The 22,981-nt window shown below is 50.6% G+C and overlaps 1 protein-coding gene across 1 annotated transcript in view; it reads right to left on the reverse strand.

The window, feature by feature from the left end:
* Nucleotides 1-21,602: 21,602 nt before the first annotated feature.
* Nucleotides 21,603-22,981, reverse strand: part of LOC104650434 (uncharacterized) — a 43,033-nt gene continuing 41,654 nt past the window's right edge. The window contains exons 22-23 of the mRNA XM_074390707.1: nt 22,752-22,799; nt 21,603-21,622 (exon numbers count right to left, since the gene is read on the reverse strand). Coding sequence (XP_074246808.1) covers nt 21,603-21,622; nt 22,752-22,799 — 68 coding nt within the window. The remainder of the gene's footprint in view (nt 21,623-22,751; nt 22,800-22,981) is intronic.

Genomic DNA, 22,981 nt, shown 5'->3' on the forward strand with positions numbered 1-22,981 from the left:
TGTGTGTGAGAGTGTATGTGTGAGTGTGTGTGTGTGTGTCTGTGTGTGAGTGACTGTGTGTGTGTGTGTGTGTATGTGTGAGAGTGTGTGTGTGTGTGTGTCTGTGTGTGAGTGACTCTGTGTGTGTGTGTGTGAGTGTATGTGTGAGAGTGTGTGTGTGTGTGTGTGTGTGTGTGTGTGTGTGTGTGGAGAGAGAGACAGAGAGGGAAAATCTCTTAACTACTCTACAATGAACGTACAGACTAACCCACAATCCCTGGCCCCAAGTGCCAGGAATTTGCTTTCTGTCACTACAGATGAGATTTCGCTTGTGTAGGATTTCATCTTGTAGAAACATGTAACACGTCCTCTGTCATACCGACCTTCTAGCCCTCAACACGGCAGCTTTGAAATTCACTCATGTTGTGTGTTTATGTTGCGCAGGGCTGCTCTGGATGGACCTATTTTAATCTGTTCACCTACTGGCAATCACTTGGGTTGTGTCCAGCTTAATCCATTATGAACAATCCTGCAACGTCCCTTCCTCTGGATATCATTATGTGGACACACAGTTTTGTTTCTCTTGGGCACTTCACTAAGGCTAGAATGAGATACCTTCGGGCAGAGTCTATGTGAGCTTTGGGAAGAGTGAGCAAGCATTTGCAGGGCGGCTGTTGTCCTGGCAGCGGGTAACAGAGATGAGCTTGTCCACGTCCCTTCAAGAGATCTTCACGCTCGACTCCCTCTGCGCCATCACTGTGTTTGCGTAATGAGACAGCATGACGACTTAATTTTCCATTTGAGACTACGATGCTCTCTATACATGTTACATGCTTAGTGGGCATCTGCACAGATTCTCTGGCCAGGGGCCGTGCGGCACCCTTCACAGGTGCTCCCTGAGCAGTCCCTGTGGGTTCGCCAGCGTTGCTGCTGCTCTTCGTCCTGCGTCCTCCACGCTGGCCTGTGCGGTGCTCACTGGGAACGGGAAAGACCTGCAGGAGCAAGGACAGCTCCCTACGCCTCTGGGACCGCAGCTGGCACCTTGGGCCAGGCTCTGCAGAGCAAGGACAGTGGGAAGGCTCCTCCCGGTCCGCGTACCATGAGCCCACAGCGGCTGATATACAGCGACTCGGTAGTGGAGATTGTCCCATGAGTCCCCTGGAAAGGAGCTGCTGTGTCTGAGCTCCACCCCACAGGGCTCCAGTGTGACCCCAGGCGCTGGGGCTGGCCCTGCAGGAGTGGATCTAGAACAGCACCGCATTGGGCCATCTACGCTAAGGCCAGGCTCCTCCTGCTCACTGTCCTGGCTGCCTGCGCAGCTCAGGGGACCTTCTGCACTGGGGGAGGGCAGGCAACACTGAGCCTTCCTGCCCCATCTCCCCGCCTGACCTTTTGGTCATCTGTTTTCAGGAGCCACCTCCCAGGCTGTGGTGACTCAGGAAGCGTCACTGTCCACGGCTCCTGGAGGGGCGCTCACTCCCCTGTGGCTGAAGTGCTGGGGCCGTCATCACCAGTGCTCTGCCTGCTGCGTCCATCAGAAGCCCAGCCGAATCTCTTCGCCCAGGGTCTCATAGGTGACACCAGCAACCGGGGCCCAGGGGTCCCCATCAGATTTTAGGCTCCCTGCTTGGTGTCAAGGCTGCCCTGTCATCGCGGGGCCCAGCCTGAGCAGGAGGCCGGTGTCATGGTCCGTGGCACAGCGAGCCTCTTCACAGGACGCAGATGGCCCCTGCAGGGCGCTGTGGTAAAGTCCTGTAAACTAGGTGGCGTACACGCAATGGAAATTTACTTCTCAGTGTTCCAGAAGCTGGAAGTCCAACACGGAGGCCCTGGGGAGGCCGCGCCTTGGGGGGCCTGCCCCCTTCCTTTGTGGGCAGCTGGCTTTCTGCTGCGTCCTTGCCGGGCGGGGGTGGGAGAAGCTATGGGAGCCTCTTTCGTTAGGCCTCAACCCTTAAGACCTGATCATTGCATAGAGACTGTGCTTCCTGAGGCCATCGCACTGGGGCTTGGATATCCACACGTGGCTTTGTGGACACACATTCAGTGTCCGGCTGGGGCAGCTGGAAGGGCAGTGGGGGAGGAGGACAGTGAGCCTCAGTTACCGCTGGAGACCAGCAGGTTCTATGGCTCCTTCCACTGATGACCTGTTGACATTTTGTTTCTGGGAAAAAAGGCCAAACAGATTCTTGGAGAAGCCGCTTCGTGAAATGAGCGTGTCTAAGCAGTGCGTGGGGTGGACGTTAGGGGACTCGATGGTGTCCCTCACGACGCCTCTTCCGGGCGGCGTGTGCTTTCCCAAATGCCTGAGTATTACTGGTCAACCAGTGTCATCGGAGATGCCTTATGGGTCTTGCAATTGGATAAGGGGTCACTCGATTGCACTTCCAGGGGCCGCCGGCACTCCATGACCGAGCTGTGTGCAGTGATGAGGCCCTGGCCGCTCACCCAGGTCGGGACTTGGAGGGGCCGTCCCAGCTCCGGAGGTCGTCACGGAAGGCGCTGAGTTTGCTACAACTGCTCCACACTGAGGCCGATTCCTGAAATTCCGCAACCACAGGAGTGTCGTTAAACCAGGAGTAAGCGGAGGGGCCGAAACGCCAAGTTGCCGCTGCTAGACGTGGGAGTGCACTGCAGACGGGAGAGGTCCACTCCCAACCCCAGCTGACGCTCTCTGGGAGAGCCGGGTCCCAGGTCCTAGTGGCTGGGAGCCAGCTGTGCCCGTGCACGTCCCGCAGTGCAGACCGGCACCAGCACCCAGCCCAGTCGCTCTATGCCCAGTTCTCAAGAGATGATAACCCACAACACCCAAGTGTCTGATATTTGGTGGTGGCAGAGGCAGAAAAGATCAGGTCGTGTGGCGAAGAGAATCTTTGAGGAGCAAAGCAAGAAGGTGAGAAACAAGACACTCCACGGCCATAGACATAATTGCTTTTTAAATTGTATCATTAACGTTTTACAAATTACACGTATTTCCTTTTTTTTTTGGTTTCATCCCCCTCCCCCTTCCTCGTCTCTGAAGCAGCAGGCCTGGCTGGGCTGCCCCTGGGAAGCCTCTGCTGGAATTCACTTGGGGTGGCTGGCAAAATATTAGGGAAAAATTACGGAAAGTTATAGATTCGTCTCAAGCCTTTTGGAAGGCTGAAAGGTTTTATGGGGACAGGCTGAAGGCAGCCGGTCCATTACGTTAGGGAAAAGACGATAAGAGGCTTTCCCAGTTAAGTGTGTCGATCCCACATCCCTTTGTCTCTAGTCTTTTTCCTCCTATAAACTTTGTGCTGGGTGGTCCAGTCAGGGGGAGGTGAAAGGGGAATTACCGGTTAACGGTGTTTGCTCTGGGCCACTCTTTTCACCATGTTAATTATCCACGGGTATGTTGGCTTAGAACCCCTGTGATGGAATTCATCCTGAATAAACGTGAGGATGGACAGGGGTCTGTCCACTGGCTGCAGTCACCCTCTGAAAGCAGCCGACGACCATCCCGAGCCCACTTGAATCACTGAAGCAGGTGTGAGTGCATTTATTCACCCATCGTTGAGTCCGGGACTGCAGGACAGCCCCCTGTGGGTGGCGGTTGACGTCTCAAGCCTCTTCTGTGGCACCTTCTCTCCAGTGTGTGCATCTACCTGGAGTGTCTTCATTGTCACTGCTGGAACCATGTCTCCTGCGGCCAATCAAGCTCTGGAGACAAAAACACCAGCAAGAAAGGCGTTACCCGGAGGAGCTGACCCGTCCTGCCTGCTGCAGGGGAGGCCACACTGGCTCCCACAGCAACTGCCTGCTCTGTCCTCTGCCTTCTCAGAACTGATCTGGGCTCTCTGGCATCAGAGGCCTTCATCAAGTCACTGCTCACATTTGCAAACTTTCCTATCAAGAGAGGACCGCCTTTCAACCTGCCACTCCCCTGTCCTCTAGGTCATTACGGCTCTCACCACCAGCCTTATCAATGTGGGGCTCCAACTGCTACGGGCAGGCTTCAGGTCGGTGATCCAACAAGCAGACCCTGTGCCAGGTCAGAGCCGCTGCTGCAAGACTATCCTGTGCAGACGGGAACGTTCTCTCTGCATTGTGTACAGGGCTGCTGGGTGCTGGAAACGTGCCCAGCATGATGAGGGACTAGATAATACATTTAAAACATTAATTAAAATAGATACCCCGGCTAATGACTGCCACCCTGGAGAGCACAGTGCCGGGGATCCGGACACGTGGGGGACATCACCCCACCTCCCTGGGTTTTTCCTTGCAGAGCAGCTATCAGTGGACACATGCTATCTTTCATCTAGTAGGTACTTCCTGCACACAGCCACAAGTACTGGCCACTCTGTGAGGCCCTGGGGGTGCTAAACACTGGGTCGTATCCAGGTCCTAGAGGGGTTCACAGCTGGGGGCAAATTGTAAGCAGAGTGAAGAGCATGGCCCTGCAGACCTGTGCTGGAAAATCAGGGAGGTGGCAGCAGAGGGGAGGGGACACCTCGCTGTCCCCAGGAGCCCACCCTCATCTCCCCTGGCCCTGGCCACAGCCTGGAGCGTCATGAACTACACACATACAAAGCATAAATTCGATAATATTTAAATAAATAAATACACGATCATGGAGATGCGAGTTTTTCATTTGGAAACTGACCATAGTGGCTGTGCTGCCGAGGGGACACGAATGCAGGGCCTCGCAGACAGCCGCACTCAGAGAGCAGCGGGCGCATCCACACGCAGGCGCCCACCCTGTACGCCAGCCTCCCACCCTCTGAAGGGAGTTCACCTGCTCTCTGAAATGCGCACATTGCTCTTTATCTGGAAAGTCAGCTTCCATCACCACTTCCCTGATCCTCCCCTCTCACAGGAACCCAGAATCAAGGCGCCTTCCCAACCAAAGCCGGAAGGAAAGTTCCACTTTCCACGTCACCTCCACTTCTTCTCAGCAAGTGCGTGATTCCAGATCACGCACCCCTTTTACTCATTCTCGGATGATCTGTGATGGAAACAGGAAGGGTTCCCTTGTTCCCCGCACAGGGCGTGTGGTGGGGGCGCGGCCCACTTCTGCGGACGGGCAGGCTGTGGGGCTCTGGCCCCACGGCGGTGTCTAGGGGTGAGAGTTTGCATCTGAAGCACCAGTGGGCGTGTGTCACAGGGTGTCTTGCTGTCTACAGGTGGCACCTGTTAACCCGCTCAGTTAGACCCTCTACTTGTCACAGGGACACGGGGCTTTCTCAGTCCCAGGGCTTCTTGCCTTGGCGTAGGGAAGAATCGGATCACACGTGGGCTTGGAGAATGAGTGCGAGGTTTTACTGAGTGGGAGAAGCTCCCAGCAGATCGGGCAGCTGGCAGGGAGATGGCTTTCCCCTGGAGGTGGGACAGTGGCGGCCCAGCCCTTCCCCAGCGGTGGGACTCTTCTTCGACCACTCTGGCCAAACGCCACGTCATTCTGCCTCTGCCCGTGGCCTGCCCGCGTGCTGGCACCTCACAGGGCATCCCTCTCAGTGTCCAGCCGCCTCGGTGTTGCTCCATTGATACGCTTCTCTCAACGTGGTGGGCCAGGGTGGTCGTGGGAAATGCAACATTTGAGCACAAAGGCAGGAGTGCTTGTCCTCACCTAGGTCCGTGGGGGTGGAGCCCTACCAGGGACCTCACCCTCCTCTACCCAGCCCTTCCCTTCTCCTGTTTCATATCATTTAAAGGGACCACGCTCTTCCCCTCCCAGCACTTCTGTATCATAATTACAGAACGGGTTGCTTTAGAAAAACAGAGGGGAGACTGTAGTCCAGTCAAAACCCCACAGGGAGGGTGAGGACACCCGTGGGACATGCAGGAGCTTTCCCTGGAGGGTGGGTCTCCCAAGTCTATTTTGGCTGGCAATTGGGAAATTCGTAATCCCAGAAGGAGGAAGCACAGGTGCTGAGGGCAGCCCCTCTCCCGGTTTGTTTATGAGCTGAGGCTGCCGTCCATGACGGACCCTGTCTTGCCAGGAAACAGCATGTATCACATGGTATGTAGATTGCCAGATTTTCATACATGAGCCAACTTGAAATGAAATACATCAACAAAGTGTCGCCCCTATTTTGGACAAAGACAGGCACTCCTTCCTTGCTGTGAGGTGGGACTCCCCCAAGCAGCCTCTCAGGGAGGCTAGGAGGACAGAGGGGCTGGCTGGGGATGGCTCGGGGCCCTGGCTTGAGATGGACGCAGCCCTGCCGCGCATGGGCGTGGTGGGTTTTCTGCATGGGCTCCGCTGCTGCTGGGTCATCCTCCTGGGTGGAAGAGGCTTGGAAAAGAGAAGCAGGACTGGGATGAGGCTCAGAGTCCTCAGCTGTGGAGCGAGAGGTCACCTAAATCATCAGGAAGTGCTCAGTGTCCCCATGTGCCCAACTCTACACTGTGATGCAACAAGAAAGTCCCCTGGCCTCTCCTGCCATGTTTAACTGCTGCAAAACTGCCAGTATCTTCCTGACATCTCCCTGGACCTGCTCACACAGGCCGGAAGGGCGGCTCCTTACAGGGGGAGGTGTGGGCCGGGAGCCGGTGCTCTAACTCTGCCGTCCTGGGGCGCTTCAGCCAGGCTGACGGGCCCCACTGATCACCAGGGGTCCTGCCGGTTCTAATGCATCACTTCCAGGATGTGTAGCTCACAATTAATCACTTCCAGGATGTGTAGCTCACAGAGCATTTCTGAGGATATTTTCCTGGCTTTATTGAGACAGAATTGAACAATTATAAATAAATAAATATATATATATGTATATACATATATATATATATACATATATATATATATATATATATATATATATATGTTATACAATGTGAAGTTTTGGTATACGCAGACAATATGAAATGGTGACCACCATCAAGCTCATAAACATTCCCGTCCCTTCACATGGCTGCCATTTGTGTGTGTGGTGAGAATATTCCAGGTGCGCTTTCTCAGCAGATTCCGAGCGTGCAGCTCGTCACTATCAACCACGGCCGCCATGCTGTGTGCCAGGTCTCCAGAACGCATTCATCACATAACCGAAACTCGGTGCCCTTCACCAGCTCTCCATGTTCTTCACTCTCCGACACCACCCTTCTACTCTGTGTCCATGACTTGGACTTTTTAGGCTAATGGCTGGGTGAAAATCTGTGACATCTGCACAGATGACCTGGGCTATGTGAGCCCTGGGGCCGCCTTTCAACCGTGGGTGGTGTCTTGGAACTCCACATGCCCAGGTACCTCCAGGCATATGCATGGGGCTGGATCACCCCTGCCCTGCGACCCAGGAGCCCGCTGCTGAGGGGGGAATGCCACCCAGTGGTCCTGAGCTTCCGCACGGGGCCCCGCCCCTCACTCACCTGCATCTCTTTCACAGAAAAGCTCAGGAGCGTGGGTCATTCTCTGTGCCTCATTTTCCAAGGCACAGGGCTAGAAAGTGAGCCCCTGGGCAAGGCTGTGGTGAGCCATGAATGTGTCAATGTGTGGAAAGCACACAGTGGTGGTGGGGTTCCCCTAGAGAACGTTGATGTGACACCTGTGCTGTGTAGGTGGGACACGTCTCCTGAGGAGACACACTGCCACACACACTCCCACACACGTCTCCTGAGGAGACACGCTCCCACCCACACGCTCCCACACACACTCAGTCACACTGCATGACACCCATAAAGACCCCCCCAGAGTCCCACGCACACAAACCCACCCACCTCGAGGGACATGGCTCCTCCAGGGACTGTACAATGAGGCCAGGGTTCTTCACCTGCAAAAACCTCTCCTTCCACCGCCCCGCCTTGTGCCCAGCGGGAAGCTGGAATCGGATCTCCAGACTGAAGGCCGCAGGAAAGCCCCGCCTTTCTTTCCATCTGGATTTTTCATCAGCGAGTCAGTGATTGCAGAATCCAGGCTGTTTTCCTGAGGTCACCTACAATTACAGGAGAGAAGAGACCACGAGGACCAGTCACGCCGCGTGGAGTTTCTCAGGCCTTTTGCCCCCTGCCCCGTGAACACAGAGCCCCAGATGGAAAGCGGTGGTCAGAGGCCCCAGAAGCCAGCACAGACACCCTGGGGGAGGTGCAGGCTTTCCCTGGAGGAGGCGTCTCTGTAGTTCACGTGGCTGCCAATCATCACCCTCTTAATCCAGAGAGAATTTGCGGCTGGGCAAAACTTCCCCTTTCACACAGCTCAAAGCCTGATACTGCCCCTCCCGACTGCCCTCTCCAACCAGTGTCATCTGGAAGAGTCGGCCAGGGGCAGTGCAGGCTGCTAGAACAAGGCTGGCTGGGCGAGGAGGCTCCCCGCTCTTACCCCAGCACCTTGGGAGGCCGAGGCAGGTGGATTGCTTTGAGACGTTGATCCCCACCTGCGGGGGCCTGTCCTGCAAACCCTGACCCTGTGACAGATGAATAAATACCCTCCACACACAAAGTACCGTGAACAAGTCAGCTGCTCTCAGAGGGCCATTGGGCTACCCAGCCCTCCAACAGCTGTCCCTCCTCGCATTGATTCAGTTTAGATTTAATGACAGAAGTTCTAAGTCAACATGCTCGTGGATAATTAACACGTTAAAGGTTTGGTTCCAGGGCCCAGAGCAAACACCATTAAGGGGTAATCTGCCTTTGACCTTCCCCCAGACGGCCATGGGCTCAAAGGTTAGTTTTCAGACCACGTGAGTAAACAAGGGAGTTAGAGACAAAGGAACGTGCAGTGAACAGACCTAACTGGGGAAGCCTCTATTACCCCCAGTTTGTACCCGTGACCTCATGCTCTGAGGTAAGAGCCGGCTGCCTTCAGCCTGTTCCATTATTACAAGTTATGAAAACCTTCTGGCCTTCCAAAAGGTTTGAGACTATATCTTATAACTTTCCCTGATATTTCCCTTAATATCTTGCCAGCCACCCTGAGTGAATCCCAACATTGCTTGAGGCCAGGAGATCAAGACCTGCCTAGGCAACATAGTACGACCCCCCCATCTCTACAAAAATAGAAAGAAAATTTGCCTGGCATGGTGGTGTACGCCTGTGGTCTGAGCTGAGATGGGAAGATCACTTGAGCCCAGAAGGTCAAGGCCGCAATGAACTCAGATCGCACCACTGCACTCCAGCCTAGGCAACACAGAGACCCTGTCCCCAGAAAAGAAAAGGTAACAAAATACCATGGGCTGGGTGGTATAAACACAGTTTTTTCTTTCTCGCAGTTCTGGAGGCTGGGATGTTTCAGAGCAAGGTGCTGGCACCATGGACCAACATGGCATGATCCTTAATGTCTATTGAAGAAGCTACATATTCTATGATTCAAGCTAGGTGTCATTTTGTAAAAAGGCAAACTCTAGAGACAATTTAAAAAATCAGCTGTTTCCAGCTGGGTGTGGTGGCTCATGCCTGTAATCCCAGCACTCTGGGAGGCTGAGGTGGACACATCACTCGAGGTCAGGAGTCAGAGACCAGCTGGGCCAACATGGGGAAACCCCGTCTCTACTAAAAGTGTGGTGCTGGGTGCCTGTAATCCCAGCCACTTGAGAGGCTGAGGCACGAGAATCACTTGAACCTGGGAGGTGGAGGTTGCAGGGAGCCGAGATCGTGCCACTGCACTCCAGCCTGGGTAACAGAGTGAGATTGGTCTTAAAAAAAAAAAAAAAAAAAAAAAAAAGCTGTTTCCAAGGAACAGACAGAATAACAGGTGAAGCCCAGGGGGTTGTCAGCAGAGAACAATGAGTGCACATGCAAGGTGGAGCCAGACATTGAAAATTAAAAAAAAACAAAACAAAACATGAAAATGCAAAATAAAAAGTAATCCGTAATGCTAAGACATAATAGTGTGTAAATGTTGGTTCATTAACCATGACAAATGCACCATTCTGATATGTGAATTACAAGGGAAATGGAGGAAAGGGGCCTGTGCTAACTTCAGTATCTAACTTTTGCTAATGTAAAAGTTATCCAGATAATAACGTCTATTAATTAAAGAGTCATTTTGCAACACTATTTTGGGGGCCGATCTACTGCAGCAAATGTTGAACAATCAGCTCATGTCTAATCAGGAGCTTCAGATGTGTTTCGCTATTAAATGTGAACCAAAGTTGAGCTGTGAGTGTATCTTCCTCCGGTAGTGAAACACTACTGATTGAATAGTAAATTAAAATTTTCTCACATGAATAACAATATGGCTTAGCATTTTTATTGATTTATTTTAAATATGCAACTTTGAAACAAACCTGCAATCGTTATTCTTGAATCAGCAGAATGGCTGAGTCTCCGCAGTGCGGTCAGCTCACCGTCTGCAGGTGCGCCTGTGCTTGGTCGGGGACCCCTTCTTGACTTGCTGCTGGTCTGGGGCTGTATAGATTCTTGAAGGAGGAAAATGCTTTTCTCCTCAAATTCATCAGCTAAGAACCTGGGAAATGCACTCACAGTAAAGAGAGCTGCTGACATCTTGTTGGCAGAAGACCAGAGGAAACGGACCATACTTTATGCAGAGCTCAAACGGTGGGTCCCGCAGCACTGACTCCCCGATGGCCTCTGAGCCAACGCTGGGCTTTCAGAAGATCCTGGGTTTTCACGTGCACTTGAAACACCTAAGAGACAGGTTGTGTGGAAAATGCCTTTATGATGAGACGGTCCAGAAAGGCAGCTGAACAGAGTGACTGAGCATGGAGGCTGGAGCCCGAGGGCCTGGGCTCAGTCCCACTTAGAGCCACGAGAACCGGGGAACGTCCTGCAACCCCTCAGCCTCCAGTTCTCTGCACTGCCGTCCAAACACTTCAATGGGGCTGACTGGTTAGCACGATGAGGCCGAAGATCATTGAACAGAGTTAAAGCTTTAGAAAAAGCGGCTGATTCTTCAATGCTCCACGATTCCTCCATCATTAAATGCCTGGGAGAAGCTACACACTTGACAGCGGGTGACCAGAGAGGGGACATGGATGCTCCAGGGCAGGGAGGGTGGAGGTTGGCTTTTCTTCATTTGCCTGTGTGGGAGGCTTTACAGCGCACGGACAGTACATGTGATCATCTCCTGTGACGCCCACGTCAGCCCTGAGGGTGGGCAGAGCAGGAGCTGTGGCCTGCGCTTCACAGTTGGAAGAAATTCTCTTAAAGGCGTGTGACCGGCCGGGCGCGGTGGCTCAAGCCTGTAATCCCAGCACTTTGGGAGGCCGAGGCGGGTGGATCACGAGGTCGAGAGATCGAGACCAACCTGGTCAACATGGTGAAACCCCGTCTCTACTAAAAATACAAAAAATTAGCTGGGCATGGTGGCACGTGCCTATAATCCCAGCTACTCAGGAGGCTGAGGCAGGAGAATTGCCTGAACCCAGGAGGCGGAGGTTGCGGTGAGCCGAGATCGCGCCATTGCACTCCAGCCTGGGTAACAAGAGCGAAACTCCGTCTCAAAAAAAAAAAAAAAAAAAAAAAAAAAAAAAAAAAGGCGTGTGACCTTCCAGTCACCACACTGCTGTGTGATGCACCTGGGGCAGAAACGTACCTGAGGCCTCGGGGCCAGAGATGTCTTCACGCTCCAGACCTCCAGATCGTGCTCTAGACCCCCCAAAACACGAACTCCGTTGACTCTCAAGACGTCCTGACCCAGGGTTTCTGTGGGAGGGCTGATGTCCTGGAATAGATGCCTGAGCCCTGAAAAGAGCTTGGACACAAGACCCGGCCTCTGTCTCTCCCTTGCCATCCCAGACCCCAAACAGGATGTGGGTTTATCTCAAATGAAGCCCCTTGGAAAGACGAGGGTGATTCAAAACAGGGCAATCCTTTCATAGCAGCGTCCCAGGCAGCTGCCATGGGCTACACGTTTCCAATGATAAGTTGGTTACAAGGGACCCCTGCAGCCAACTGACCCCTAACTGTATTAGGCTTTGTAACACCCAGCTGTATTAGAAAGCAACATTCTAAACGGTCACATGACCGCTTCGATTCCCTCCACTTGACCAGCCCTGGGTGAGCAGCTAATGCCCTTGTCTGATAAGGGGCACCTGAGCTGGAGTGTCAGTGGCTTGATGAACTCGGTTTATAAAGCTTCCCGCCTGACTTACTATTGATCTGAGCCACTGTCTGTGCAGCTGGACTAAGGCCTGGCTGAGGACGGGCAGTGGCTGCACCAGCACAGGGTGGACCTTTCTTCCTGTTCATTTCTTCCAAACCAAAGTCAGCGTCTTCAGACTCCTATTGCATCCCGAGCCCTGCAGGGACAATGCACAGAGTCCCTTCTCCTCTTAGAGGGAATCCTCCACAGCTACAGCCTGGACAGCCCACCCCAGGACTGTCGCTGAGGACCACCCAGGTCCTATTTCTAAGCAAATGTCCATTCCTCTAACCTGAGGGCCCTGTCTCTTCTCACCACTCTCCCCAGCAGCGCCCTAAACAGTAGGGATCCTGTCCTCATCCCACCACATTTATATGAATATCAAAACCCCAGTCTTTCCTTTACAAAACCAAAATGTGGCACACATACACCACGGAATACTGTGCGGCCATAAAAAAGAGTGAGCTCATGTCCTTTGCAGGGACATAGATAAAGCTGGAAGCCATCATCCTCAGCAAACTAACACAGGAACAGAAAACCAGACACCGCATGTTCTCACTCGTAAGTGGGACTTGAACAATAAGAACACATGGACAAAGGGAGGGGAACATCACACACTGGGGCCTGTCAGGGGCAGGGGGCAAGGGGAGGGGCAGCATTAGGACAAATACTTAATGCGTGTGGGCTTAAAACCTAGAAGACGGGTTGATAGGTGCAGCAAACCACCATGGCGCATGTGTACCTGTGTAACTAACCTGCACATTCAGCACGTGTATCCCAAACTTAAAGGAACATTAAAAAAACAAACCTCGGAATCAAGATTGCTAAAGTACTGTGTGATATTTTGGCAACAGTATTCAAGAGTTTGACTTTTTTATTTTTTTTTTTGAGACGGAGTTTCGCTCTTGTTACCCAGGCTGGAGTGCAATGGCGCGATCTCGGCTCACCGCCACCTCCGCCTCCTGGGCTCAGGCAATTCTGCCTCAGCCTCCTGAGTAGCTGGGATTACAGGCAAGAGCCACCACGCCCAGCTAATTTTTTTTTGTATTTTTTTTTAGTAGAGATGGGGTTTCACCATGTTGACCAGGATGGTCTCGATCTCTTGACCTCGTGATCCACTTGCCTCAGCCTCCCAAAGTGCTGGGATTACAGGCTTGAGCCACCGCGCCGGGCCGAGTTTGACTTTTAATTCACCTTTCTTGTCATGTCTTTTACAGAATTTGCTATCATGATTTTCCCAGTTAAAAGAGAGCAGTGTGAGCGTGTTCTTGTACATACAAAATTGAAGTTACTTCTATTTAAAATATAGATAGACTCACCGGGAGACAATAAGGATCGACGTTTGCATGATGGAAAGATATTACTTGCATTAATTTTTAGGTGATGGTTGTTTACCTGTGGCGCAGTGCACACATGTGACATGCACAGACTGCTGCCTTCTTAGAAACACTGTTACCACCACCCAGATGTAAATCCCTAGCAGTCCCTCTGCAGCTAATTTCCGGGCAGGAACCCCAGGACATACCTACCCTGATCATGATCAACACATTTTAACTTTATGTTTAAACATCATATAAATGCAAACCCACAGTATGTACTCTTTTGTTTCTGGTTGAAAATTACATGTGAATATGTGAATTTCACCCACGTACCACGTGATGAAGCATCCGTCATTTTGTTCTGCTGAGTCAGTATATAACGTTGTAGAAAGTTGGCACAACTAGTTTACACTTCCGTGTTTTTTACCTTCACTCTGCTGTTTCTCACGATGGTTGCTTGAAACAAGGCGTCTGTGAAGTCCCCCAGATGGACACCAACATCCTGGGCTCCTACATGTCTCTTGGACACAGATGGCAGGAGTGAGACTGTAGGGTCACAGGTGCTGATGACTGTAGTGCACACTAGAAAGCCACTTATCAAAATGGTTGAAACTAAGTATGCTCCCGGAGTAACCTGACAGTTGAAGGTCCTCCACATCCTCACCACCCTTTGCATTTTTGTCTCTGATAACGTGCCTATTCGGGCGGGTGTAAGAGTGAGAAACTAGTTTCAGTGTGGACTCTGCTAATGACTTGGGATTGAGTGCACTGTCATGAGCTGAACTTGCTGAGGTTTCTAGGATTTTGATAAGTCACATAACCTTCTGAGTTCCTGAATGACTATTTAAGGTGCTTTGTTAGAAGAAGGATCCAACAGGCCAAATTGCAGAGGGATATGGAACAATGGAAAGATATTAGCGAGGTCACTCTAGATTTCAGAAAAAAAAAAAAATGGAAAAGACATAAAATGGACACGTCACTAAAAATGCACAAATATCACAACAAAGCAATTTAGAGAAGGCAAACTGTGGGTGAATAAAAGTCACATGAACACATGTTCTGATCCTTTTGAGGTGAAAGAAACCCTTGGGGAGCCCAGCGCGTCTGTGTGGGAGGAGCTGCCTGGAAGGGCAGAGAGCAAAGCAAAAGGGCTTGTGGGGAGCAGGATGGGAGCGGCAGGAGCTGCCAGAGCCCCCTCAGCAGGAAGCCAGGGAGAGGGTGTAGAGATCAGCCAGCCAGGGGCAGGGGTCGGCAAAACCTATAGGTTCCTGTGGATGCCCTAGGATTGTGTAGTTACCTCTGAGTGAGGCATGAAACCAGTGAGTGTTGAGCAGACAACTAATGTTGCAATTTAAAAAACAAAAATAAATTTCCAGCCAGGCTGTGGAGCTTCAGAAGCTCTTACTCACAACTGGGATAACGAGGTCAGCGATCCGGCAGGACGTCCCTCAGCACATAGTAACACTAAGTGTGCACCCGCCATGCAGCTAGTCCACTGTGGTTCAGAGACGGAGGGAAACGCGCAGGGGGAAGTCCTCACTGGTCACGTGGTGTCGGCAGTGACCTGGCTGCTCAGCACAGGGTTTAAACTAAAGTGTAGTTTACACAATGCTGACCCGCTGGAAGTGATGGAAATGGTTCATATGCATATGTGGATGAAATTAAATGTTTAAGTCTGAGTTTAAATCTTAGAAAAAATAACAAATAAACCAGATGAGGCCTAAAGAGGAAAAATTATTCGCTTAAGAAATGGAAACACATTATGAATTCTCTAAGTATCTCTAGGGATGATTTGGAAGTCGGAGTGGAACCACATGATTTACACTTGAGTTAGTGACTCAAGAGAAGGAGGAAAACACGATTTGAAATGGTGATAAAGAAAAATATGAGAGGCCTTTAGGTGGCTGATGATGAGTGTTAATAGTGTGAGTAAACTCTGTGCTTCTGGGTCCCAGGAAACAACGACAGAAAGTGCCACACATGCTCTGCTGGCACAGTTGGCAGGAACAAGTGACCTCCCTTCAACCCACACTCCCTTTATTTTTTATTTATTTTTTGAGGCGGAGTTTCGCTCTTATTACCCAGGCTGGAGTGCAATGGCGCGATCTCGGCTCACCGCAACCTCCGCCTCCTGGGTTCAGGCAATTCTCCTGCCTCAGCCTCCTGAGTAGCTGGGATTACAGGCATGCGCCACCATGCCCAGATAATTTTTTGTATTTTTAGTAGAGACGGGGTTTCACCATGCTGACCAGGATGGTCTCGATCTCTTGACCTCGTGATCCACCCGCCTCGGCCTCCCAAAGTGCTGGGATTACAGGCTTGAGCCACCGCGCCCGGCCACACCCCCTTTATTTAGGATTCCCGGCTGCCCTGGCCCCTCTCTGACATCGTGAGCAGCTTCAGAAAGGAGGATCAGGACAGCCAAGGCTCCCCACCTGGGATGCCCCGGTGTGTCAGAGGCAGGAAGGCTTTGGGGTCTCAGGGCAGTGTGGGACAGTGAGGGACACTCCTGAGATGGCCTCTCCCAGCTGGAAAATGACTCAGAGCCTCCAGGGGAGTTTGGTCATCGTGGTGCCCACTGGGTAGGTTTGGGTGGCAACACAGACCTGCTAGGACACACCTTCACCCCACCGGGTCAGCTGTGAGAACTCAGGGCAGAGGGGCCCAGGAACAGGCGGGTGACAGCTCTTATTTCAATGCAGTGGCTCTGCTCCCGTGAAAGTTTTCCGAGATGTAAGGTGGCTTCGGAAAGCTCAGGCTCCACAGCAGAGTGTCAGGAAGCGGAGTCGCATCTGAACCATACCCGGGGCTCCTGTCTTTACCCTCCTCACTCACTGTACAGAGGAGGGGGCACCTCACCTGGGGACAGGGGATCCACAGTCGGCTGTGCTCCACACACCCGCCCTCCTCACTATGCTGATTCTGACCCACAGTCCCTCCCCTCTGTCCAATTTAGGGTCTGTGGCCCAGGCAGGGCCGGCTCAGCCACCCTCAGCATCCGAAGGTTCTGAACAAATGCCACAGCTGTCTGCACTGAGGACAGCAGCAACACTGGCAATGCTGACAGCTGGGCCAACATGACACATTCTTCACATATACACGCCGTTAGCATTTTCTGTCACTCTGCACTTTGTAAGTCATTTCCTTAAAGGGGATTTTTGCTATGCCAGATAATTTCAATATTTATGTAAACCAATGCTTTTTTCTCAAGATCAGTATTTTTGTGTCCTAAAACAACTATATATATGTGTGTTTGTATGTGTATATATATACACAACTATATATCTGTATACGTGTATGTGCATATATATACAACTATTTGTATATATACACACACACATATATGTTCATATAAAAAACATTAGAATTATATCTCAAAGTTCTGTTAAAAAAAATCAATGGCCTGATATTCTAGTGCTAAGGGATGGCTTAATTTAAAACATAGTTTCTAGTAGATTCCTTTAAAAATATTATAGCAGGGATTTCCAGATCCCCCCGACTCCCACCTTTTTATTATTTTTGATTATTTTCCAGAGTCTTGAATTCAATGAGGTGAAGGTAGAAGAAAGCATTTCGAAAGCCAGTGGGTACAGGAGAGCTGGTGTCGGGGGAGGCAGAGTGGGGAGAGATGCTCCTTTAAATGGAAGCCTCTGGAACCCGCAGAAAGCAAGGGTGAGGTGGGCCATCTTCCTGCAGAGCTACCAGAGAAAGGCTTTAGACCCAACACTCCTGTTCACAAATACAGACAGAGGCACCTGTTTTCTTAAAACAACTCTTTCTATATAGAAATAGAAATAATTAAAAGAGGAAAATTGCGGTTTAGTTATTTCATTCAATTATTAATGAATAACTTACGAAACAAACAAAAACTGTAAAAGTGGAACTCAAATTATTGTTTAATAATCTGGATCTGTGGCTCAGATACAGATTGAGCAAAACAGCCATAGATGATGCCCCAGCCGTGGAAGATGTCCCAGCTGTGAAAGATGCCCTCAGGTGTGGAAGATGCCCCAGCCGTGGATGATGCACCCAGTCATGGATGACGCCCCATCGGTGTATGATGACCCATCGGTGGATGATGCTCCAGCAGTGGACGTGGAAGATGCCCCAGCCGTGGATGATGCCCCCAGCTGTGGATGATGCCCCCAGGTGTGGATGATGCCCCCAGGTGTGGATGATGCCCCCAGGTGTGGATGACACCCCCAGGTGTGGATGATGCCCCCAGGTGTGGATGACACCCCTGGCCGTGTCCCATTGGTGAATGATGACGTATCGGTGGATGACGCCCCATCGGTGGATGACGCCCCATCGGTGGATGATGACCCATCAATGGATGATGCCCCAGCAGTGGACGTGGAAGATGCCCCAGCCGTGGATGATACCCCCAGCCGTGGATGACGCTCCCAGGTGTGGATGATGCCCCCAGGTGTGGATGACACCCCCGACCGTGTCCCATCGGTGGATGATGACGCATCGGTGGATGACGCCCCATCGGTGGATGATGCCCCAGCGGTGGATGACGTCCCATCGGTGGATAACTTCCCATCGGTGGATGATGTCCCATCGGTGGATGATGTCCCAGCGGTTGATGATGTCCCATCGGTGGATGATGTCCCAGCAGTTGATGATGTCCCATCGGTGGATGACGCCTCAGCGGTTGATGATGTCCCATCGATGGATGATGCCCCAGTGGTTGATGATGTCCCATCGGTGGATGATGTCCCATCAGTGGATGATGCCCCATCGGTGGATGATGCCCCAGCTGTTGATGATGTCCCATTGGTGGATGATGACCCATTGGTGGATGATGCCCCAGCAGTTGATGATATCCCATCGGTGGATGATGACCCATCGGTGTATGATGCCCCAGCAGTTGACGATGTCCCATCAGTGGATGCCCTATCAGTGTATGATGACCTCTCGGTGGATGATGTACCATTGGTGTATGATGCCCCAGCAGTTGATGATGTCCCATCGGTGGATCATGCCCTATCAGTGTATGATGACCCCTCGGTGGATGATGTCCCAGCGGTGGGTGGATGATGTCCCAGCGGTGGGTGGATGATGTCCCAGCGGTGGGTGGATGATGTCCCAGCGGTGGGTGGATGATGTCCCATTGGTGGATGATGACCCCTTGGTGGATGATGTTCCATCGGTGGATGATGTTCCATCGGTGGATGATGACCCCTTGGTGGATGATGTTCCATCGGTGGATGATGACCCTGATGCCCCAGCCCTGGATGATGACTCAGCTGTGGATGAAAGCCAACAGTTGTTTTCAAGAAAAGTCTAGTATACAAGTCATTAGTGAGATTTATCAAGAAAAAAGGGAAATCACAAAATTAATATCAGAAATTAATAGAACGACATAACCACAGAGAGAGCAGAGATGACAGAACAATGAGTGGACAGTATGAATACATAACTTGTTTTAAAGCAACATTTTGTTTCACTTGGGCTGGTGGCCATATGCTGCAGTAGCCGGCCAACAGTGAGAGTCTCCTCATGGAGGAGGCTTGGGTCGAGGCTGAGGGTCTTCAACCCGCATGCACAAGCAAGTTGCCATGAGGGGATGGAAACCAGACTACCACCCAAGTGCTGCACAGAGTTCCTGCCTGTCCCTCTCCTCGCCATTTTCAGCTGGCAGGGCTTGAGCACTTTAGGGCTTGGGAAGATACTACTACTAAATCTACTAAAAGGGCCGGGCGCGGTGGCTCAAGCCTGTAATCCCAGCACTTTGGGAGGCCGAGGTGGGTGGATCACAAGGTCAAGAGATCGAGTCTATCCTGGCCAACATGGTGAAACCCCGTCTCTACTAAAAATACAAAAATTAGCTGGGCATGGTAGCGCGTGCCTGTAATCCCAGCTACTCGGGAGGCTGAGGCAGGAGAATTGCTTGAAACCAGGAGGCGGAGGTTGCAGTGAGCCGAGATTGTGCCACTGCACTCCAGCCTAGCGCCTGGCGACAGAATGAGACTCTGTCTCAAAAAAAAAAAAAAAAAAAAAAAAAATCTACTAAAAGACACCACCGATCCTTATGTGCTCCGGCCAGCTGCTGAACAAATGAACTTCACAGCTGAAGTGGGCAGCACTGGCCCGTGTGGTCCCCCAGTCCTCTTAGAATCTGTGAGCTTGGGGCCGACTGGAGGGTGGACAGTGGGAGGAGGCGGAGGATCAGGAAAATAACTGATACTAGGCTTACTATGTGGATGATGAAATAACCTGTGCCGCAAACCCTCATGACACACGTTTACGTATGTACCAAACCTGCTCATCATGCACAGGTTCCCCTGAACTGAAAAATTAAACAGAAAAGGACGTGTGAGCTGATCCAAACACCTGGGGATCTTTGTGCTTTTCACACTGATGACTACGCCGGTCTGTGGGGGGATGTGCCTATAACTGCCCTGGGTTGTGTGACCACAAAGGCCACTTTATAACGATGGGCAGTGTCTGGGACCTCCTTAGGGCTTATACACGAATGCTGGACTCCCTGCGTGGTGGCGAACACCCCCTGACTAAGAGCATGCCAGTAGTTTCCAGTGTCAGCACAGGTCCACACTCCTGGGCTCATGTTTTCACTTTTTCATTCAGGAACTCGGGAGCTGGGATCACCCCTTGGCCCTTCAGGTTCTCCACCTGAGCAGTGAGGATAATCAATGGCTCTGGTGAGGGTGGAGGAGTCACTGTACAGACAGAGTAGAGTGGGGCTGGATTTTAGTTTTTAGAAGTGGACACTGGCGAATGGGCTGTGTAAACGGGAACTCTCTCCTGAGAACACACACCGCCTCGCCTGCACAGAAGCTCCACATTCACATCACATGATGCAGCCTCACACGAGACACCGCCAATCCTCACGCACCCAACTCAGTGCCACCCAAAAGGGAGCACAGCTGCGGCCTCAAAATGTGGCCATGATTTTTCCCTGGGGAATTCAGGTTTTCACAAAACACTTTCACTATGCTTACTCCTATCACAATCCCAGAATCAGGGTGGCACTTCACATTGAAACCAGTTTTTCTTTTTTCTTGACAATGATACCAGAATACTTACCAGAGTCGCACTTCAGAGTGAACACCGGCACTACCTGCAATGCAGAAACAAAGCTTTATGAGGGCACGTCGTGCTGTGGATCGTTTGCACAACGTTCTGTTTCTCTCAGTGAATACTGAAAACCTGATCAGAAACGTAGTCAACTGCTACAGTAATCAGAACAGCATGGTACTGGTACCGAAACAGAGACATAGACCAATGGAACAGAACAGAGCTTCATTGGACAGGACAGAACGGGCGGCCACAGAGGCCTGGGACAGATGTTTTGTCCCCGCAACACAGCAGGGAGCACACTTCATGGCGTGCTGATGCTTACTGAATGGTACAACTGAGGACTGGGTGATTCTGTTTGATACGGCAAGTCTACTTCGCCACGACAGGCAGTGCAGCACATTAGTTTACAGATTAGCCTTTGGTGTTAGGGAGATCCAGCTGTGGGTGTGTCTCGTGAATAATTTACTTACCTGAGACTCACATTCCTCATCTGTATAATGAATAGAACCAAATTAATAATGCCTCAAAGTGATGCTTCAAGGAGGCAACATAGAGAAGTGACCACATAGTATCCAAGACTCAAATGTGTATCAGTTATCCTTTTCATTTTAATAACTTAAGCAGCTGTTATTAAGAACAGTCATGTGGCAAAGTGACATTTTGATCAATGATTACTTACATGGCTGGGGTCAGACGGGCGTACACAAACCTACTGGCCTGCATCGTTAGATGAAAACAAAATTTTTGGTTAAACATTTTAAGTAAGATGCTATACAAATGAAAAACTAACAACAGTGATGGAATTTTTAGGAAGAGATGAAACTAAGTTCACAAGGATTTGGAGAAATGTCTCCTCAAATATGCTGCTACAGGAGCATGAATTAGCATCACCATTTTGAAAAATATTTGGCAGTATTCATGTCAATAAAAGATATGTTCCCTTCTAACAATCTGCTTCACAGAAATGAGTGCCAGTATTATTCCAAAACCATTGACAAAAGTACTCAAAGCAACATTACTTCTCACAGCCATAATTACTTAAAAACAGAAAAAGAAAATTCGATGTCGATCAACAGTAGAGTGGATAAACTGTAATATGTGACTATGGAGGAATGGTGTGCAACAGGGAAATGGAAGAACTACAGTTACACTTACGAACATGAATGAATTTCAAATCATAATGGGAGCAAAAAAGGCAGACACCGAGAAACACATACTGACTTATTCTATGTATAACAGTCCAGACCTGGAGAGGTCTAAACGAGTCATTAGCAGTCAGAGCAGGTCCCTTAAGGGAGAAGATTAAAGGAGGAGGGAGATTTCAGGGAGGGACAGGGATGTCTGCACTTGTGCCATCTCACCCTCTCAGACGTCACGGTCCCAAAAGAGGGTGCTGGCAATATTTAGGTGGTTCAAAGGTGTCATGAAGAAAAGCAAATGACACACAGCAGCAAACTCAGGTCTTTAATGAAGTGCCCCAGACTGGATAGAGGGTGCCCACTTAGTTTTGTATCTTATTATGTAAAATGAGGATCCTCCAAAGAGAAAAATGTCATCCGTAGCATGGACAGAATTACGTGCTATCAGCACATTTTATCACAGGAGTTTCCAGCACAACTTTTAGAAATCTGTGAATAAAAGGTCCAGAACTTAACTTATAAATATCAACTTAGAGAACAACGGAAGCCTGATTTTTGAAGACAGGAAATAGTGTAATGCCATCTTCTGTGGGAAGGAACTCTTGGTTTCCCAAAAAATTAGAAAACTGGAGAGAAAGAAGCCTCATCTCAGCATCGGTGCTAGGGGTGGGAAGTGGAGGCTACAAATGTGATCAAGGTCAGACTTCTCCCGCCTTCCCAGGAGACTGGAGATGTGCCAGCGTGCCCAGAGTGAACATTCACTCTGCCATCCACCCCCTGGGAGACCCCTTTAAACCCACAGAGAGGACAGAAATATAAATATGCTATAACAAATCTTAAAGGGTGATTATCAATTTTCCTTTGGCACACAGCAGAACTTTTTCTCTAAGTTCAAGTAAATGCCTGTGAGAGAGATGTTCCCACAGATTCCTTCCTTCCTTTACAGATGACACTCAATGCTCAGCCCCGCATCCCTTGTGCATAATCCCAAGGAGTGCTGATTAATCCAAACCAAAGGTTCTGATGTTTCCCTGGGCAGAAAAGAGCAGGCATAGGAGCAAAGATCATCTCTAATGAACACAGCACCCTCACAACCCAGAGGGACAGTTCCTACCTTTACGACAACAAACTTTGAAAAGAACAAACCAAACCTCACACACATTTTCATTTTCTTCCTGATTTCATACCCCCTTCTTCAGCCCCTCAAGCAGCAGGGATAACGTGAAGGCTCTCAGGAACCCTTTCCCATCAGGTCCTACCTGGAAAGTAGTTCCCTACCTTGGGGGTCGTCTTCAGTGAGCCTGAAGTCGCTCCCCAGAAGCCAGCCTTTAGAAACAAAAACATCAGGACAAGTCATTAGAAAGAGTGACTCATCCACACCTCTTCCTCCAGCTGAAGCCACGCTGCCTCGCACATCATTCCCTGGTCTTTGCTCTGGGTAGACACACCTTCCTACAGCCTCCCTGGCTGGAGTTCTATATTGGCCAAATCACTTTCTCTCAGGAGAC

The sequence above is a fragment of the Saimiri boliviensis genome, chromosome 20 (genome assembly GCF_048565385.1).
Source record: "Saimiri boliviensis isolate mSaiBol1 chromosome 20, mSaiBol1.pri, whole genome shotgun sequence".
NCBI classification, from domain to species: Eukaryota; Metazoa; Chordata; class Mammalia; order Primates; family Cebidae; genus Saimiri; species Saimiri boliviensis.